The following is a 20,054-nucleotide window of genomic DNA, read 5'->3' as shown; positions in this document are numbered from 1 at the left end:
TATTTTAAATGCAATTTCTTTGCATCAATTATACATGAAAATGTCCCATTGAGGGCTAACATGGACATCCAGCTGTAGATGAATAAAATGCAGATAAAGACATTGTGACTAATTAAACAAAGAGAACCACTGCAACAGTATACGGTTTATCTGTGTTCTTCAAGCCATCTCAGTTATTTTCTTAAGGACAATGTATAATGCAATGTCAACTGACAAAGCCTTTATCACTGTATAGAATACTATAAAATAATATAATTTCTGCATATTTCTGTTATAAGTCAGTCCACAGAAGTTATTTTAAACTGGTTGTCATTAAGTGTAATTGTTCTATTGTATGTGATGGTGTGATTCAAAATAAATAAATAAAAATAATCAAAGTAAAGATGAATTTGAATGAATTTTTTTTTTCCGATTTCTATATATATCGCAATATATCGTTATCGTGAGCTCTTTTGGTCACGATAATCTGTATGCACAACTGCTGTTAAAGTCATTTAATAAAAATCAAGTTGATTGCTGCAGCCAAGAAAAATTAATTTAAAAAATCCCTTCCGTTTTTACATTTCAAAACATCTCCAGAGCAAGTATATTGTCCACCATCTGTCCACCCCTGCATGCCATGGCCACAGAGAGAATGCTGGTGCAAGAGAAGAAATTGCAGGGAAAGAGAATCAACAGATCTTAATCAGATGATGTGGTCATCGCCAGAACCTCAGTGAAGCAGATGATGCCTACGGAAAGGCTGGCGTGTGGGGGCATGTCAACATCCCTCGGGGGGGTTAGTGCAGCGGATCTGTAGCAGGGTAATGACCAGTCAAAGGAGGAGTATATGTCACAGTGAAGTTGAACCATATCAATGTCAAACACTCAGACGCACAGGAGACATCCGGGAAGATGGGGAGGGCATGATAAACAAGGCTGATATGACCGGTGGGCAAGTGACCTCTTTATCATCTCTTTCTCCCTCTCCTGTCATGTCTCATCCACCTTTCCTTTCACATGCCTGTCTTCAGCTTTCATAACATGCCTCATTTATGAAACATCCACCCATATGTGTAAATTGGCCCTGAATAGATGGTATTAATAAAGCGCTTCTTTCACATTTACTAACACACATTTCTATCAGACAGACACCCATTCCTTCTAGCCCATCAACCCCAGTTTGTAATCCTCAGCACATAATTCACACAATGTTTTCCCTGTAATTCAGCTATCCTTAATTGAAAAGGCCAGTTGTTTATTGGTCATCAACTCGGTACAATCACACATTAGGCCATGCATAATGCATAAACATAACAAATTACAGTACATTTCTACAGTGTCATTAGTACAGTTATATTAATATGCATATATTTGCATTTATTATAAATTTTTTTATAAATGAATGAGTATTTCTTCAATTAGGGTCACTTGCATGTCCCAGGGTTTCATATTATTAAAAAAGTGCCTTAGCAAGAAAAATAGCTGTTTGATTAAAAAAAAAAGTTTAAAATGTGATTTCCATCACATAATATACATTAATAGTGTGAAGAGTGTCTTTTAAGGCCAGTAGTTGAAGACACATTCTAATATGCATATTGCTGTAGAATATTCCTAAAATTGAGAACTAATGCTAACATCTATTTCTTGACTGCAAGTAATTACTTGACTGATTGGCAGGTATACATACAATCTTCTAAAGTGCCTGCATTTCAAATTTTCCATTCACATTGTTCGTCTATATTCGTGAATATTATCTAAACAAACAAGATTATACGGGTGCATAAAAATGAGCTCAAACTTTAAAACCATGTGAACATTAATTATGCTCCAATGCAAACCAGTTACTCATAAATATGTTTGTCATGTTTCATAAATGAGGGCCAGAACAACTATGTCCAAGCTGTCTCTAATCCTCTCCTGCATCTTCCTACATCAGATTTAACATTTTATTGTCATCCATGTGTCTTTTTATTTTACACAACAGTCAGACTTTTAGGAATTCTACATGAATGCTGGATTGGAGGGTTGTGTGTGAGAGTGAGAGTGAGAGTGAGAGTGAGAGTGAGAGTGAGAGTGAGAGTGAGAGTGAGAGTGAGAGTGAGAGAGAGTGAGAGTGAGTGAGTGAGTGAGTGAGAGAGAGAGAGAGAGAGAGAGAGAGAGAGAGAGTGAGTGAGTGAGTGAGTGAGTGAGTGAGTGAGTGAGTGAGTGAGTGAGTGAGTGAGTGAGTGAGTGAGTGAGAGAGAGAGAGAGAGAGAGAGAGAGAGAGAGAGTGTGTGTGTGTGACAGGGACAGGGACAGACAGGAGAGGAGTCCTGGAATTACACCCTAGTCAATTATGTGACATACGCTGACAGAGACGGCACACAAAACAAAGCTTGTGGCCACAGGCAGAGTTTTTCCTTACTAGTGCAGATCAAATTAATAGTGTCCTTGTCAAGGCAAGTTATTGTATTATTTCCATGGAGAGAAATTAAGAGGGTTGGAAGAGAGCTTGTATGATTGCTGGCACTAAGGACACAGCGATAGGTGAATGATGTTGTACTTGGTAAATGATAACAGGTACTTGGCATATGAAATCTCTGGAACAGTCTTCAATACAAAACATCACGATACAGGAAAAACTCAGGGAAACAGATAACACACCTCAACATTAACGTAGACAGGACAAAGAAAGGATCAGAACACAGGGCTTAAATACACTGGGTCTAATGAGTAAATTAACGAGACAACAGGTGAACGGGATTACTAATCAGACACACTGGGAAATTGGGTCAGAGGGAAACAGGGAAAAAACACAATAGCTGGGTTTCCTTTCAAACGTGAAGCGAATCTTTTCAAAGTTAGCAAAAAAACAAATGCGAATCAGGTCTGTTTTCATCAAGTTGTTTGAGTGGATGATGATGGTATTGGTAACCTATAACCAACAGTAAATAAAACACCATCAGCGGAAACAACCAATTAGTCACGTGGGTTTAATGTTAAAGTCCGAATTTATTCGGCAAATGCGTTTCTATCTCCCATTACTCACATTAACTCAAACGACTGTAAAAACTTTTTTTGCGAATTAAAGGATTTTTTCCCCAAAATATGGCGTTTCGATCACTCGTTCAGTGTGATGGAAACATATGAAACATAGGAATCCTGACATTAATAAATACTGTGCTAACAAATTATTTGATAATTTATAGTTAATTTTAGTTAATGTATTATACTTACAACCTTACTGTAAAGCATACATCTCTTGTTTTGATTAAATTCTATTATGTACACTATGGTTCAAAAGTTTGGGGCCAGTAAAGAAGAAGTTAATAGGCTACTTTTATTCTGCAAAGATAAATTAAATTGATCAAAAGTAATGTATCATGAAAAAGTGCATCATGGTTCCCATAAATAATGTTTTAAACATTGAAAATAATAAGAAATGTTTCTTGAACACTAAATCAGCACGTTAGAATGATTTCTGAAGGATCATGTGACACTGAAGATTGGAGTAATGATATTTATATTTCACAATATTACTCTTTTACTGTATTGATAAAATAAATGCAGCCTTTCACAATGCAGTCTTTCAAAAACATTTAAAAAATCTTACCGACCCCAAACTTGTGAACTGTAGTGTATATACGCATCTCACAGATTGTTTCCCTTAATACCTTCTATTACTCTTCCAGGCATGGAATTCACAATTTAAAATTCTCTGATATTCTGTGGGAACCCTGGTTACAAAAACATGCCTTTTTATCTATTTTATGCACAATTCTCGTTGTCACAGAATACTAGAAGACTTATCTGAAAAATACAGTGAGGAATGCTCTTCTGATTTAACAGAGCTGAAGAAATAAACTTACAGCATTTCACAGTAACTTATCTCCGCGTCACTCTGTATCTGAAGCCGTGATAACCTGTGATAAGTACTCATGATCCTGTGGAGGAGGGTGATCTTTAAGGCTTACATCCTGGCAGAAAGGTGTTAAGCGTTCCTTCATGCTCACCTTTTCTACCTAATCAGGAGCGTCAGACTTCTTGCACACTTGCTGGATTATGAGGGATTTCAGCATCACTACACTAAATAAATGGGGTCTAGTCCAGGTGAATGAGCAGCAGAAGCGTGTCTGGCTGATACTTTTTCGCTTCAAGCCAAAAGGGTTTGGATTAATGAAGCTGAGCCTGACTCTCCTTAGCTCCCGCCCTCCTTCCACAAGACGCGTATAGGCTCATTACAGGATGAAATGTCAAGGGATTTTGAAATATTCAATGAGCAGGGGCAGATATCCAAGTGGAGACCTGGAAGATGTCACTGACACTAAGAGGGAAAGAGACATATGAGGCAGGTGGCATGACAAGGAGGTAACAGGCCTGTGGAAATGGCTGGAATCAGACTGTCGTCCTGCTGAGGGGCCAGAGGAAAACGGAGAAGCACTCAGACAGCTGGGCTCACTGACCTTTATTAATAGGGATTAATAAAGACTAGCAGCTAATTCCAGAACAATCACCACTGGTAAGGCTTTAACTAGGAGGGTCTTGGAAATAATTAGTATTAATGAGGGGAATGTTAGCTTCACTTCCTGTCTCGATTTTTTATCGGCAGCATATGTATCCTTCGCTGTCTTTGATATCCCACAATCCTGTGCAATGCATTCTGTGACAGTTAAGCTAAAAAATAAAGATGGTGCGTAAATGTAATTTTTTGACCAATGTCTTTGATGTCATTTAGTGAGAAATTAGTGTTGTAGTAATTAAAAATTAGCTTAGTTATCAAAGCTCTCTCTATTTTGTTGTACTTCATTAAACTGTTATGCTGCCTCAGAAGTCTGTCTGAAATCAGTTTTGTGAAGTATCTTCATGTGAACATTGCAAAAAAAAAAAAAAAAAAAAAAAGACTTAATCGGAAATTTCTTGTAAAAAATGTTCTCTAATTAAATTAAATTGGATTGGGTCAAATTAATATAATAAAGTAGTTTTAACTCAATTCAATTAAGTTTGTGAAACTCAGTTTTATTTAATACATTTCATGTTAGTCCAACTTAAACTATTTTATTAAGCATAGTGTCATTATATACCAACAAATGCACATGTTAGCATTGTAAATATGACTTAATTTTTATTATATGTAATAAACAAGCACTAGTTACACAATGTTCACCTCATTTAGTGATTCACAGTCTAAATATAAGCTCCACTCTTCACCACAAAAGAACTATAAGAACTCTAGCGTAACAAATTTTTTTAAAAATCTCGAAAATCTTTAAGTCTTTCCTTTTACTCAAAAACACATAAAATAACACTTGATTTTAAAATGTACTCTCCCAAAAAGGCAAAGCATGTTAGGATACCGAAATGTAAAAGTTACGTCAACAAATATTATTCAGGTAGTTCACGAAAGGATTAAGTAAACTTTCATGGAAACTTAAGGAAACTTTTCAACGTTCATGCATTTATAACGTCTCGGCTAGATTACTGCAATTCCTTATATTGCGGTACTGTATATCAAATTCTCAAATTGCTCGTCTTCAGTTAGTCCAAAATGCTGCGGCCAGACTTATTCATAAGTGTCGCAAATATGACCACATCTCTCCGATTCTCAAATCTCTACAATGGCTGCCAGTTTGACAGAGAATAGATTTTAAAATCTCTACATAACTTAGCTCCTGCTTATCTCTCTGAACTTGTCCATCCTTACACTCCGTCCAGAAGCCTAAGATCCTACGACCAGGCTCTGCTGGTAGTCCCTCGCGTTAGACTCAAGCGTAAAGGGGAGCGTGCATTTGCGATGGCAGGGCCACGACTCTGGAAAGCCCGGCCTGTAGAGATTAGAACGGCCCCTACTCTGTCTGTCTTCAAGTCTCTGTTAAAAACCTACCTGTTTTCTTTAGCATATTGATCTCTATTCTTACGTTGGTTTTACTATTCTATATTTGAGTCTGATACTGTTTGCCACTCCTGTCTTTCCATTACATATTTGAGTCTGATTCTGTTTTGCCACTCTGGTTTTAAGGTTGCTCTTAGCTTTGCTGCTTTTATTTGTGTTTTATGTGTTTTATTATGTGTATTATTATTTATCTGGTTGTTCTGTAAAGCACTTTGGTCAGCCTAGTGGCTGTTGTAAATGTGCTATATAAATAAAGTGAACTTGAACTTAAAATTGAACTTAACTGCACTCTAGGCTACCCAGTTTAAGGTCTAAAATAAAGAACAACCCATATTATTGTGATGGAAAGCCTTGTTCTGTTTCTCCAAATATCTAAAGACTTATTTTATAATTTATAAATTGTTAATAATTCAACTCCCTCAGCTATGTTCATTTTGAGCATGAAGTAAGCAAATAAGACCTTGATGAGAAGTTGAATTATTGAAAGGTTGCTTATGTGGCTGTCCTTGCCGGCAGCTGCACATACTACGGATATTGTTCAGAAATGTCTCAAAGGAAGCTCCTTTTCTACTCTTAAAGACTAAGATGCCCTCCAGTGAGATGAAAAATGTCAAAATCATATCTTTGCATTTGTTCTGTTTTTGAATATTAAGGTAGCCTGCAACATCACTCATTTCTTCCTGGGAAAATAGCAATTTCATATACAAGCTCTCTTGGGTCAGTAGGAACATTCAACCTCAAATAACAATTTTGTGTGATTCTAAACCATTTTGATGATTCCAATTTGTCACAGTTATATCATACCGTATGCATTTAGTTTTTATCGTCACTTCCACAGACCCTAGAACAGGATGTGCAGAGAGATGAATGAGTTTCGGTGGAACACAGCTCATTAAATAAACATATACACAGAAGATACAGAGTCAAAGAGATAGGGAACACAGTAAAAGACTGAACAAAGTTAATGGCAGCACATTAAGCCATGTCCTGCATATGCTAGTGAATAGAGCTGGGAATCAGAAGGGTCCTGGTGATACACTACGTGGGTTAAAATGTTTTTTAATGTTAGGTATTTCAGGGTAAAACTGAAGTATTACAAACTTTTACTTAATGTGTTTCTGGACTGTCCTTAAAATATTAATATAAAAAATTTAGGTTTGGGGTTGGAAAGATTTAGTAAAGCTTTTAGGGCTGCATTTAACTGAGCAAAAATACAGTAAAACAGTTATATAGTAACCATTACTCCAGTCTTCAGTGTCACATGGTCCTTCAAAAATCATTCTAACACTTCTGTCATGAAACTCTAGATGGCGCAGGATGATTGGTCCTTAACTCAATCAATGGAATCGCATCATTTTCTGTAGGGTACAGCTGATTGGTTCCTGCTGTATCAGTAGCCAATGAGCTCGCTGCTCAACCTTCAAATCAGTGTTGCCAGACGTACGATAATTATCATATTTATACGATAATCAATAATGAAAAAAAAATCATAATGTACGATAATTTCTGAATTTTGTGACACTTCAAATGATGGTAGTTGTAATCATAGGGCTTCTATACTCATTGATCTAGCTGTGGATCCTACGTCTACTTTCAAGATTGTGAGGAGAACGTGATTGTGGTGTTACGCATGTCTTCCATCTCAACTCACGTTACGTCTTCTGGGCATTTCATTGTGTAGAATGACTCTCTCTCACAAGCACAAGTTAACGTTCCTGCCGCGGCGCTTAGGTCAGTTGTTTACAAGCTGAGCTCGATAGTTAAAGGGATAGTTCACTTTGAAATTAAATTTTGGTATGTTTTAGCTTACCTCAAGGGCATCCAAGATGTAGGTGTCTTTTTTTCCGCAGTAGTTTCAATTTTGATATTTTTAGGTCAAACCGTTCTTGTCTGTCAGTCATATAATGCAGGTCGATGGTCACCACCTCAGCATGCAGAGTCCAAATTAAAACAATTCCCCATCGTCCAAATTAAACAATTCCCCATCGTAAGTACACATTGATGGCCTAAGACACGAAACGAGCGGTTTGTGTGAGAAAACGAACAGTATTTATATCGTTTTTACCTCTTGTACACAGCCACGTCCAAGTGATCTGAGAGCGTGGGCGGGTATAGATATATACAATAGAAGTTGCCTTGGCTACGGTTTCGTTCCAATGAACTGTCAATGAAAATATCAAAATTGAAACTACTGCGGAAAAAAAGACACCTACATCTTGGATGCCCTTGAGGTAAGCTGAAACATACCAACATTTTATTTCAAAGTGAACTATCCCTTTAAGCAAAAAAGTAATTTGCTGGTTGTGTCAAAAAGTTGTTGGTCTAGATAAATAGTTGTATTCTTCTGTATGTTTGACTCGTGTATGATAATTTTCTTCCAAATACGATAATCTTGAGCTTCTGGTACGATACTTGGACATTTCCAATCTGGCAACACTGCTTCAAATACTCGGTCAGCATTTGCTGTACAGTAGCAGTTTGCAGCGTGCTTTCTGCTTTCAGAAAACAATTTCAGAATTTCAACATCTAAGATAAGTGAACAGTCTGTCTTATGCTATATCACTATGCATTATTGTGTGGTCTGCCTTATTAATTCCTTATAAGAGAGGTTTAAAATCATGTGACACGTTAACAGTCCTGTTTTAATGCTTAGAGTGAACTACTAAGGATATTAGCAGCTAGCGAATATGCAATGTTGCATTATGCAGCAGCAACAGCAAGCAGACAATGCAGTGAGGATACAGTGACGAAGCATTGCTGGCATGTGAACTTGTTAAAGTGAAATAACCATTCACTTTTGTATTCACATATTTCAACGTAGCATACAGCAGTTTTAAGTACTTTTGTACAGCAGCAGCAGCATGCATAGCAGATTGCAATGTGAATATCATCAACAGCAACAACACGCTAGCAGATGTCGCGGTGAAGTAAAACCACAGTACTGCCTGGCTTAATTGAGTTGAGATGAATCATGTGTTGGCTAACGAGTTGATCATGCAATGTAAACTTTATCATTTAATATGCAAATGAAATGTATTCACCTTATTTACAATTCGGAAGAATCCAAGTAGATGCATTTATGAACAACGTTTTATGCTATTGTCGAATACTTTTTTGGTGTACACATTATCATATCATTTGTTAAAGCTCACATAGTGCGTGTTATAATTATGTATGTTTGAGCCATATTGGCTCAGACACACATTGCATAGTGTACTAGCATTAAGCCATTTGGCAAAGCAGGCCCAGGCACACATAGAATAGCCCACTAGCATTAAGCCATGCACCCCAAAACAAAAAACAAAAATCTTAGTTTTTAGTGGAATGCATGCACTGCTATGTAGGCACATATGTAGCTAACAACACACTGGTAGATCACTAGGGACACCCCTCAACAAAAAAAAAAGGGGGGGGGGGGGGGGTGTACACTGGGCTACACTGTGAGCTGCTTAACTCGCATTACATGTCACAAACATGTCACACAGATGCACAGAGCAGTGCACAGTGGCAGTTGAAGAGTGACATGTGTGGATTAGTAGTACCAGGACTGTGAGGAAAATGGACTGCTGCTGATATACACAAGCCTTGACATCAATGAGCATTATGAAAGAGAAAAAGAAAAAGTATGGTGGAAAAAAAATGAGAAGAGAGCGAGGGATTGGTTTCTGCATTCAGAGAGGTGGTGCACCTGGGCTTGTGCCTGTGAGGATCAAATCTTTTTATGGTGCTACTTTTGCACACTCATTCTAGCACACAAACAGTGTGCTGTTTTTAGTGGCTGATGATGAAACAAAAGTTGCTTTCACTGATGGCAAGAAGGGCCTAAAGGTGGAGACATGCTTTACACAAGTCAGCTTTATACACTCTCACTTTACATATACATGCACATAAATTTTCTTACATTGACACTCTTTTGCCTGAGGGCTTGTGTACAGTACCTCTCTCTCTCTCTTCTTCCCTCCCACATTCCGGCTCTTTGTTTCTAGATCATTACTTCTTTCTCACCTCACACTGTCTCTCCGCCGCGATAAAAATCACAACATAGTAATGACCAGCCCACCTCCCCCCGCTTTCCCACACCACCTCCACCACGCCCCCAGCTCTCTCCATCTCTCTGCTGCATGGATGAATCTGGGCTAACACAAACTAGCACTTTATAATGAGTGTTCCTCCAGGGGGGCTGGTCATGGGGCTTATCCAAAGTGAAGCGATTCTTTTTCCCTCTATTTATGCAGCAGACAGAGCAGATTGTTCTAGTACGTCTGCCACTCACCATACGCCATCCACCTTATGAAGGAAACTCTCATGGATGGGCCAGGATTTGCTTCCTGAATTCCAATGCGCATGTGTCACATGCGTTTAATGTCCCTGATCCCTTTTACCCAGTCTTTCCTTTACCCTGGTAATGATGTCGCCTGAGTGAGGCTCAATGCACATGAAAGGCAAGCGAAGAGGGAGGCTGACCCATTTTGAAGGGTTTCCCCTACAGCTCAGCCCAAAAGAGAGCTGACACAATTGGGCCACTGTGACACTGCTACTGCTGCGACAGTTGCGGTGTCAATACCAAAAGTGCATACATACCTCGTGCAGATGCACGCGCCCATCCCATTATCCCATAATGTTGTATGTTCAAAGTCTTCTAAAACTAAAAATGGCTTTGAGTAAGAAAATAAAATGCACGTAAAATATGTGCGATATTCACAGTCAAGTGGATCGCTGATTCAGTCAAACAAACAAAATTAACTAATTATTCAGTCATATTTGTAAACAAATCGTTTAAGGTCATCAGAGAATAGAGACTTGCATACCTTTTTTATGTCTGTACCTAACACAAAGCTATTGCATTACTTAAGAAGATCTAAAATGTAGCGCACAAGTTGTATTGACCACTTTCAGGGTTTCTGCAGGTTTCAGTAAGTCAAATTTAAGACCTTTTTAAGACATTTTAAGACCATAAAGATTGAAATTTAAGACCTACACGACACATTATACAAGTTAAATAGATAGTTACCTCGGGATCATTAGAGTATCTATCTATCTATCTTTCTATCTATCTAGGATTATCTGATGTGTGTGTGTGAGAGAGAGGGAGAGGTAGATATTTTTTTAATAGAAAATTTTACTTTTGCATATTATACTGTAAAAACACAATTATTGTTGATTTTAGTTGATCATAGTTGATCATAACTAGAGAGGAAATGATGAGATGATTAAAGTGACCAAAATTATCACGGTTATCACAGAATCCTGTTCAAAAAGTACTAATACTACAGAATGAAGTCAATTCAACAAGTTTTATGTCGAAAAACAGCAAATAAAAAATTGATTAGCATCAATATGCACTTTTTGTTTACGTAAACATTAAAATACCATTAAAAATGATGGCCAGATTTTTAAAGAGTGTCTTGCAACATGTTATCTACTAACATGTACAAGTTCAAATAAAGTTTTGACAAAAAAAAGGTTTTATACAAAGATAAACCTCATATTTCAGCCTTTAAATAATTTTTTATAAAAAGAATGAGTCAAAATATATAAATTACTGACATTTACACATTAGCTTATATTTATTAGTAGTGTTTGAGTAGTCACATGACCTGCGGTGCGTTTGCGGCATTCTGAAAAGTTTTTCTCATCTCGTTGCGCCTGGCAAAAAAAAAATGTGCGCGTCGCTTCAATTATGAGCCTACATTTGAACAAACTTGAGCGCGCAAAAGACGCGATATGTGAACGGCCTCTGGCGAGCTAGCTCATATCAAGCCACGAGCTACTGGTAGCACGCGAGCGACGTGTTGGAGACCCCTGCTCTAGGGCTCCGCTTTGTAGGCTACAACTCGATACTTTTTTGCTACTTTGTAATAACTTTCTGCGGCCAGCGTTTCTGGAAATGAACTAGGGTAAACACTTTTTTAGACCTGACTTAAGACCTAGGATGAAAATCTGGCCGTTTTGAAGACTTTTTAAGGCCTTAAATTTAAAGTTCAGAATTTTTGACTTTTTAAGACTTTTTAAGACCCTGCGGTAACCCTGAATGGTGCTGTAATGGAGCTATGAAAAGATTCTTTATATATAAATACATAAATAAAAAATTATATATATACACACACACACACACATATATATAACACATTTTTGGTTTTTGGTTTTTTGGTTTTTTTTGACAGGCATTCCCTGGGAATCAAACCCATGATCATGTGATTGCTATATATTAGAGTGAGTAAATAATGACAGAATTTTAATTTTTGGGTAAAGTGTTCCTATAATTGTATCACATCATCTATTAAACACTCATATATACTCATATTTATGATGAACTCAATGACATGTTATACTGCATGTCAAAAACAGCTAATAGGCCTGTTAGTAACAAACTGTTTACTATGCATCCATCTTTTCCAAAACATGTCAGTGTGATTTAGTCTATTACTGTTGAATTCCTTGTTGAAAAAAGCATCTGCCCCTCACTCTAATTGCACGGCATATTAGCTTTAATGCACCAGTCGTTTTCATGCTTTTAGAAAGCAGTACACTAAGAGCAGTAGCCATGTGACCCTTTTAAAAGACAACCTTGTAAATAGCTGATTGAGCTTAGCACAGATGGCACCTTGAACATTGGCCAACAAAAGAAGCAAAACACAACAAATGAATGCGAAAGAGGGGAAAGTACCATCTGATGCTATAACACCCAGAAGTCGTAAACCACTGGTCAATTCACTAGCAAAATGGACCCTATTAAGAAAACAAAGCGAAAAACAAGCTCGAAGCAACAGGTTCTTTGGACCCAACTTGCACACTTCCAGCTAATTCACTTCCACAGATGGACTATACCATTCGTTAACAAGCTCCATAAAACACTGCCATGTTTAACAGTGACGTTAATGTACTATTAATCACAGGCATTTGGGATAATGTACTGGTCCCATAATCAAATAAAATCATGTAGACGAGTTTGAGGACAACATCATGGAGAATCAGGAAATTGGCAGTGGCAAGTGTTTACAGAAGCTCCTCTTATCGTAACAGGCATAATAAGAATAGAATAGAAAAATAACCTGAGAGTGCTTTGTACAAGCACAGTCAAATGGATTATTATGACAATAACAATGTACAATACACCGGTTTTCAGTACAAGGGGATTTCAGACAATATGTAGATAAACAGTAAAAGAGTCTGTAATGTTCCAGAAGAGCTCTGATTAGAGTCTTTGTTCTGTAATCTTTCATTGTTAGCGTATTTCACAATACAATGTTAGTGCACGTTTGACAAATAAAACTCAAGGAATATGCAGCATCTGTAATTTTTTTACCATTTTATAGAGGACAAAGGGGAAAACAAACTGAATTTAAGTTCTATGAGTTTCTGCAATCATCTCCATGTTTTTTCCATAGAGAAAACACAATCAATAAGTATCATCTCACTGAGGCGGGTTTACTGAACAATCTAGGGATTTATGTACAAATAAAAGGACGATTCTACAAAGAAGATCATTTTCATGCTAATCTGTTTCCAAAAAGAATCAGGAAAAGTTTAACTAGTGCTGATGTTATACCAGAAGTTCCTGAGGAGTTGTTTGTTTTTAAGACTTCATAAATTATCTATAATGCTATGCTATTTGCAGTAATTCTAATTTGCAAACCCGCTGAATCAATAAACATGAAGCTGGACAGCATAACACGCTATCTTAATACTGAAACACTGGTATATAAACATATATTTGTGTGTGTGTGTGTGTGTGTGTGTGTGTGTGTGTGTGTGTGTGTGTGTGTGTGTGTGTGTGTTGAAACAGAAGGTCTCAACAGTTGTTGAAAGTGTATTAGAGCCTCTTTCATTGACCCACTCTGCACTTGAGTTGGCAGATCTGAGACGTGCCCACCATCTAAGCTTCTCAATTTCTACGGACTTCAACTGGAATCTTTCTACTTCCTTAACAGTGTCTCATGTAGCTGTCTTCATACATAGTATCACAGCCATTCAGTGGCATCCTTGATTGTTATATAGCAGTACAGTTCTCTCCAGAAAGGCGAGCTACAAAAGGGAAAAACAAAAGCTATTTCACGGCAAGGTGGCTCTGAGGCAATATGCTTGATTTGTGTGGGTTGTTGTAGGTGTGGTGTGTGTGTGTAAGAGAGCACATAAACATAGTCTTCCTCTTTAAAATCAGATGGTAGTATAAGAAATATAATTTGGAGACTGTCATCCATCAAACATGGGAGGTTGTTCTTCTCATTGAAGGGAAACAAAAAACGTAGAAACGGTAAGGTTTTTGCAGGGATAGGCTTTCTAAAAATGCTTCGAATCCAATAGGATGCAATATATCACAACGATGCCACAAAACCAATAACAGACCTGACAGATGTGTCAAGAGCGGTTGTGATGTTGTGTGGTGACATCTCAGATCGAGTACAGAATGCGCTGCTTGAATTGCAGATTGTGATTTCCTCTCATGGCACTCTATTTAGTTGCATTTACTAGAAAATAGCATCAATCTCAACCCTGAGATATGTTGTTAGTCTGAGTGAAATGACAATTTCATGTTATTCTGATGGAAAGCCTGAAGTTTCCCGCCGGAACCATGAATCCTGCTCTCATGGAAGCACTCCGTAAGCTAATATAACTCTCGAAACACATGAAAACAAGCAAATCTTTGAGATTACATGCAAAAGTGGATTGAAGAGCACTACATGAGGTTATTAAGAGTGCTGTATGGTTAAAAAAGGAAAAAGGTAGGGAAAAAAACATGAAATGCCTGTATAAATAAGTAGTAAAATCACAGGAAAACATTCCACTGCTGCAGGAATTCAATTACTTAATGTAAAACAATAAACCAGCAGTCTAGCTTTTGCTCACTCTCAATGTCTCTCAAACAGTGAATACATTTGACATTTTTATTCTTACTAGTAAAAGGAAAATTGTGTTGCTTAGTGTAATTTGCGAGTGCGAGCGATTCTCTACTTTATACTCTTCAGTATAAAGCTAACGCACTTCGCCAGTTTGCAAATGTATGAATTGTTGTGGTAAACACATCAGTTGGACTTTAAAGTAAATTCAATTTATATATGACATACATGTGTTTGCATGTTATGCCTGTAAATAGAGCCTCAAGATGGGTAAGGCTGAATGCTGTAAAGCTGAACTGATTTCAGTACCATGGACAGCTCAACGTAGCAACACAGTCTTCTCAATGCTCAAATCTACAAATCCACTCACCTCCAATATCCGGCCGTAGTTTTTTGTCATACTCCTTTAGTAAGTTGTTTAGTATTTGCGTTGCGTCTGTCTCGTGGGTTTTGGGGGCCAACATTTGATTCACAGTAACGTCATCATACTCATCATCCTCAGAAGCGGCTGTTTGAAAACTAAAGAAATAAAAGAAAATGCATTTCACACGTCACCATTAGGGTAATTCTCTGTGTTTCAATTTAATAATCAATTGTTTTAAAGACAACATTTGCAATTGGTTTTAACTAAAAGTATATCTGTCAGAATTTAACAGTTACAGCAATGTGGAACAACAGAAGTTCATTAGTCCCCTTTTCAGATAAATCTTTAATTTTTTTTGAGAGCACAGAGGACTGGTTAGCAATAAGTCAAAAAAAAACAAAAAACAATATGGAAGTAGAAAACGTTTCACAGTTGCACTAAATGACAGTTAAAGGCTGGGTTTCCCAAAGCACTCAGTAGACCTTTAGTCACACGCAGAGTAAGTAGTTTCCCAAAATCATCATTATCCAAATAGCATGTAAAAACTTTCATAAATTAACTACAGCCTCTAATCACACATGTCCATTACATGCCACTTAAAATGGATATTTCTCTATTTTCAGCATTTTATCAGAGACCAGAGGGCTAATTAAATTAATGTATTTTGATCATTGCAAACCACTGTACACTATATCTGAAAATAACAACCTCAGATACCTACATTTATATGCCAACTTTCTGAAGGCCTATTTTGATAAGTTTAAGTAACTAATTGCAATAGAGAGGCAATATATTCGTCATTATGGTTAAGATATTCCCCAAGAAAAACCAAGTTTAAATAAATAAAACAAATTCATAGAGATAGACAAATAATTGGCTTAATTATTATTATCATAAAAAAAATCATGATACATGTTTATTTAGTTAGCATTAGTAAACAAAAAGATAGAAAGAGAACATTTTTAAGATTTAGAAACAAAATTAAACATCAGTTCTAAATATCAGTTATCTGACACTTAAACATTAAAATAATAGGAAAACTGATCAAAGAAAAACAATATCGTTTAACCTCTATACACATATAGCCTATACACACACACACACACACACACACACACACACACATTTTTATATATATATATATATATATAGGCTATATCTCCTTCAAGGGCAGCTTCAACTCTGCTCCAGTAGCCTTTGGTAGTCTATATAACAGAGACATAGTCACATAGACACAAGATGCACGATTCACATCTCGTGCAAATTATTCATCACAAGTTGAGCCAATTCCTACCAAAGCCATTGTAATTTTTATAATTCATTTCAGAACTTTTTAACAACTTTCAGAACCTCGACAAAATAGCATGCAATTTCCACGTTTTCCATTTTCACGCTATTTTCTGGATAGGAATACAAACTTTTGGACATACTTAGTTCAGCACCTTTGGAACTGACAGCTCCGGTAACGAAGAACGCATGCGTTATCTCTACCGTAACATAACGTAGGCTACGACGGTAGCTAAAATTATTTTAAAAGCATCATTTTCTATGTTATCAGGAAACCCAGGCAAAGACCAGTCTAACAGATTACAACCAAAGAGATGCTGTTTAAATACATGACAGTAAAGTCTTACAAAAGAGCTAAAATAAATAAATAAATAAATAAATAAATAAAAAAAATTATGCAAAGATTGAAATAAATAAAGTATTTTAAACTTCTTAAAAAGCACAAATCAAAAGACTTATTGTTAAACTTAGGTGCTCAGTGCGTGCATCACATCTTCATCGCCAGATTGGTGATATTATGTGGCATCAGGCTAGACTATGCAGAAGAAATCTGCTACGGATAAACAGAATTACCCTTATGAACAATTAATCCATGTCAAGACAAAGAGGGTAGAACGTCACTTACCATGCACGAAACACTGACAGAAGTAAGAAGTAGAGGAACAATTTGGTGGACATGTTTTAGGTGAGATTGACTCCGTGTTGAATGTGGCACACTGCACAGAGACTCTTCTAAGAAGAAAAAAAAAAATAGTGACAGAGCTGCAGCCCTTTTCTTCCAGCTTCAGTTAAAACAGTGGCGAGCAGTCTAGGTTATAGTCCAACGGGAACGTTAAGACCTCCTCGGCTTAGTGTCCGGTGCTTAAAGTTCACTTGCATTGGCAATTAGCGAGATCAAATAATAGGAGAGCCCCTCCTGCTCCTTGAAGTTGCGCTGCCTTAGATTGCACCACCAGATACACATACTGACGTTCACACAGAGACAGAGCGCAAACTTACAAAGTGGACACCTTCAAACCTCTAACGCATCCGTTAGTTTCTCCAAATTACGTCATTAAAAAAAAAAAAAAGTCTGCTTTCCCAGACGCTTCAGCGGAACTTGAGATCATCTTCGGGTACATCTGATATTTTCAGCGTCAGAATGCTTCGAGGAGATACATTCAGAAGCGGCTGTTTACAGTATCAGCTAGGTAAATGATTACCGCGCGGACTGTGTGTTCGAAAAGAAAATTGGCGCATAATTGCTGCAATTACTTTGCACGTGCATTGATCGCAGTGCGATTAAACCGATAATAGAGCAAGATTGAGGGTGTAGAAAATGTCATCATCCAATTTAGAGTCGAATTAATTATTACAGCGTATTATTCATTGCATCGCACTGTATACATTCTGATGTTTCTGGCATAAATATAAATACAAATGCAGTTTTCTGTACTCTGCCATAATATTGCAAGTGAAATGTCATTCGTCGTTCTTTCTTTCTTTCTTTTACTATCTGACTCGGATATACATAACTACTGCTGCTAATTTAACCTTTAAGGCTGGAGAAATGTCTATCCATACTTTGTCCTCGCATTGTTGTCTGTATGAGCAGGTGCACATATGCAGTATAATATTTGAGAGACAGCGCCGACATTTATCACCACAGGCAGCTCCCAGTCGCCCACGCACTTTGGAAAAAAAACAAGCCATTTCTCTCTGGCTTTGCTCTGCGTGTTGTGAGATTTTTCCTGACTTCTTTCTAGAAAGTTCAGTAGGCTATAAGTGGTAGCCTACACTTAAAAAACGCCAAAGGCGATTCAACTTTTGATTATTTAGAAGTCTTTTGTGACATTTAATCAAATACTAATAAATAAATGACGAGTTTCATTAAAGCTGAAGTGTTTTTGCTCCAGTTGGGTCAAAAAAAAAAAAAAAAAAAAAAAAAAGGCGATTGTTTCAAACAGGTTTCCTCGCGCACTCCCCCTCCGTCTGCCATTGGTCAGCAAACAGATCGTCCCGCCCCAAACACACGCCATTGGTCGAGTCTACGACATGCTTGTCGGGATCTAATGTTTGGTAGCACCACAAAGCAAGATAGTATAAACATCAGCCTAAAATGCCTTACTTATAATTGTCTCTAAATATAGGATAAAGTATTTAACATATAAGAAATTACACTTTACACTTCAGCTTTAATAACACATCGAGCTAATTCGCTTTGCTTTCAAGTTCTTATGACAGTGTCGTGTCTCCCTTTTTGGGTTAGTGAGAGCATGAACTCGGCCTGTTCAAATGCATGATAGACTATCCTCTTGTGGCTGATTACAGTAATGCAGATTGGAAGTGCAGCACACAGTTAAACCACACATAGGCTACTACTAAACCAAACCAAAGTGGGAGAACAAAAAAGGAGTGCAGCTAACCACAAGGAAACTCACTAGAATTGAAAACGTAATTATTGATGTACAATCAAAGTAGTGCCAAACCTTCTAGTGAAAACAAACGTGCACTTTTTAGACCACTTTGAATTTAAGGAAACAAATGCACAACAAAAGCCTGTAAAAGAAAAATGATTCAAATCAATTAGAAAAAAAAAACATTGATAGTGAAATGGATGGAAACAAATACATTATGACAATAATGATGCAAATATTACAGTGCACAACTGTTTTGAATACTATGCTTTTAAATCATTGCCAGTTGTGACATCGCTATGCTTCAATTGTGGATGGTCAATATGTTATCTGTCACTTTCAAATGTATTCCATGTTAACAATTATGCCACTACCACTTTAAATGGTTTTCAGCTGTCATCTCTGCACAATAGATTCAATCAGAATAGTGACATAACCAAACCCTTTTTAATAAGAAAAAGCATTTTCAGCTTTAGGATATGCAATCTATGTTTTTTTTTTTTGTTTTTTTTTTCTCACTAATAAAATGAAAGCAACTGGGTATCTATCCACGATACAAACATAAATCTGTAATGACATATCTTAGTGACAGCTTCTAAACTCTACACTAGCGGAATTCCGGTCCAGCATCAGGAATAGGAATCCAAGCTCTCACTCCACCACTCAGGGGATTAAAGGTTTAAAGTCCATTGGCATGCTGTGCATTATTGTGTGAGGGATGAATTCAGTATATTGGAGTGGCTTACACTTGCCTTACATGTAATAAAATGAAGTAAAGTCTTTCTGTGAGCCCCCAACAAGACTGTGACATATCAAATGAACGTCAGTGTAACTCTGAAACAAAGTAACAGCATAGTTTAACATTCATAAAGCTTACTTAAGAATGGTGACAAAAATGTAAATGCATAGAATACACAAATTTAATTTGTATATTCTTTGTACTTCTATATGTTTCTTCTATATATATTTATACTTCTTCTTGTATATTCTTTGGACATCACACACTGAGCACAGCTGCCAGTGTCCAGCAACATGCTAGTATATATAGCACTCGCAATGCAAAAATGCAGTCACTTGGTTGCACTGGTGCTAGTTTAATTTGGTACTATGTATAGGAGCACTGGTTGGAAAAAGCAACTTAAGTGAAGCTAAATCCTTCTCAAACAGATGTGGGCCAGATGTTGCCGGCACACAGGACCAGAGGAAGGATTCCACATCCTCCCTGCTCCAGGAACTCTGGTCTTGATGTGTGCATGCTTGTCTGAGAGTAAGTGTGTGTGTCTCTCTGTGTGTGTGTGTGTGTGTGTGTAATCCATACA

At 37.2% G+C, this 20,054-nt stretch overlaps 1 protein-coding gene across 1 annotated transcript in view; it reads right to left on the bottom strand.

The window, feature by feature from the left end:
• gabrg3 (gamma-aminobutyric acid type A receptor subunit gamma3) overlaps positions 1 to 17,866 on the bottom strand; it is a 143,328-nt gene extending 125,462 nt beyond the window's left edge. Inside the window, exons 1-2 of the mRNA XM_082137271.1 lie at positions 16,965 to 17,866; positions 15,059 to 15,207 (exon numbers count right to left, since the gene is read on the bottom strand). Of these exons, the coding sequence (XP_081993397.1) occupies positions 15,059 to 15,207; positions 16,965 to 17,017 (202 nt within the window). The 5' untranslated portion in view covers positions 17,018 to 17,866. The remainder of the gene's footprint in view (positions 1 to 15,058; positions 15,208 to 16,964) is intronic.
• Positions 17,867 to 20,054: the final 2,188 nt, after the last annotated feature.

Source organism: Leuciscus leuciscus, assembly GCF_965113295.1.
Source record: "Leuciscus leuciscus genome assembly, chromosome: 14".
Classification (NCBI taxonomy): Eukaryota; Metazoa; Chordata; class Actinopteri; order Cypriniformes; family Leuciscidae; genus Leuciscus; species Leuciscus leuciscus.
The sequence above is the reverse complement of the archived record's forward strand: the minus strand, read 5'-3'. Positions and strand labels throughout refer to the sequence as shown.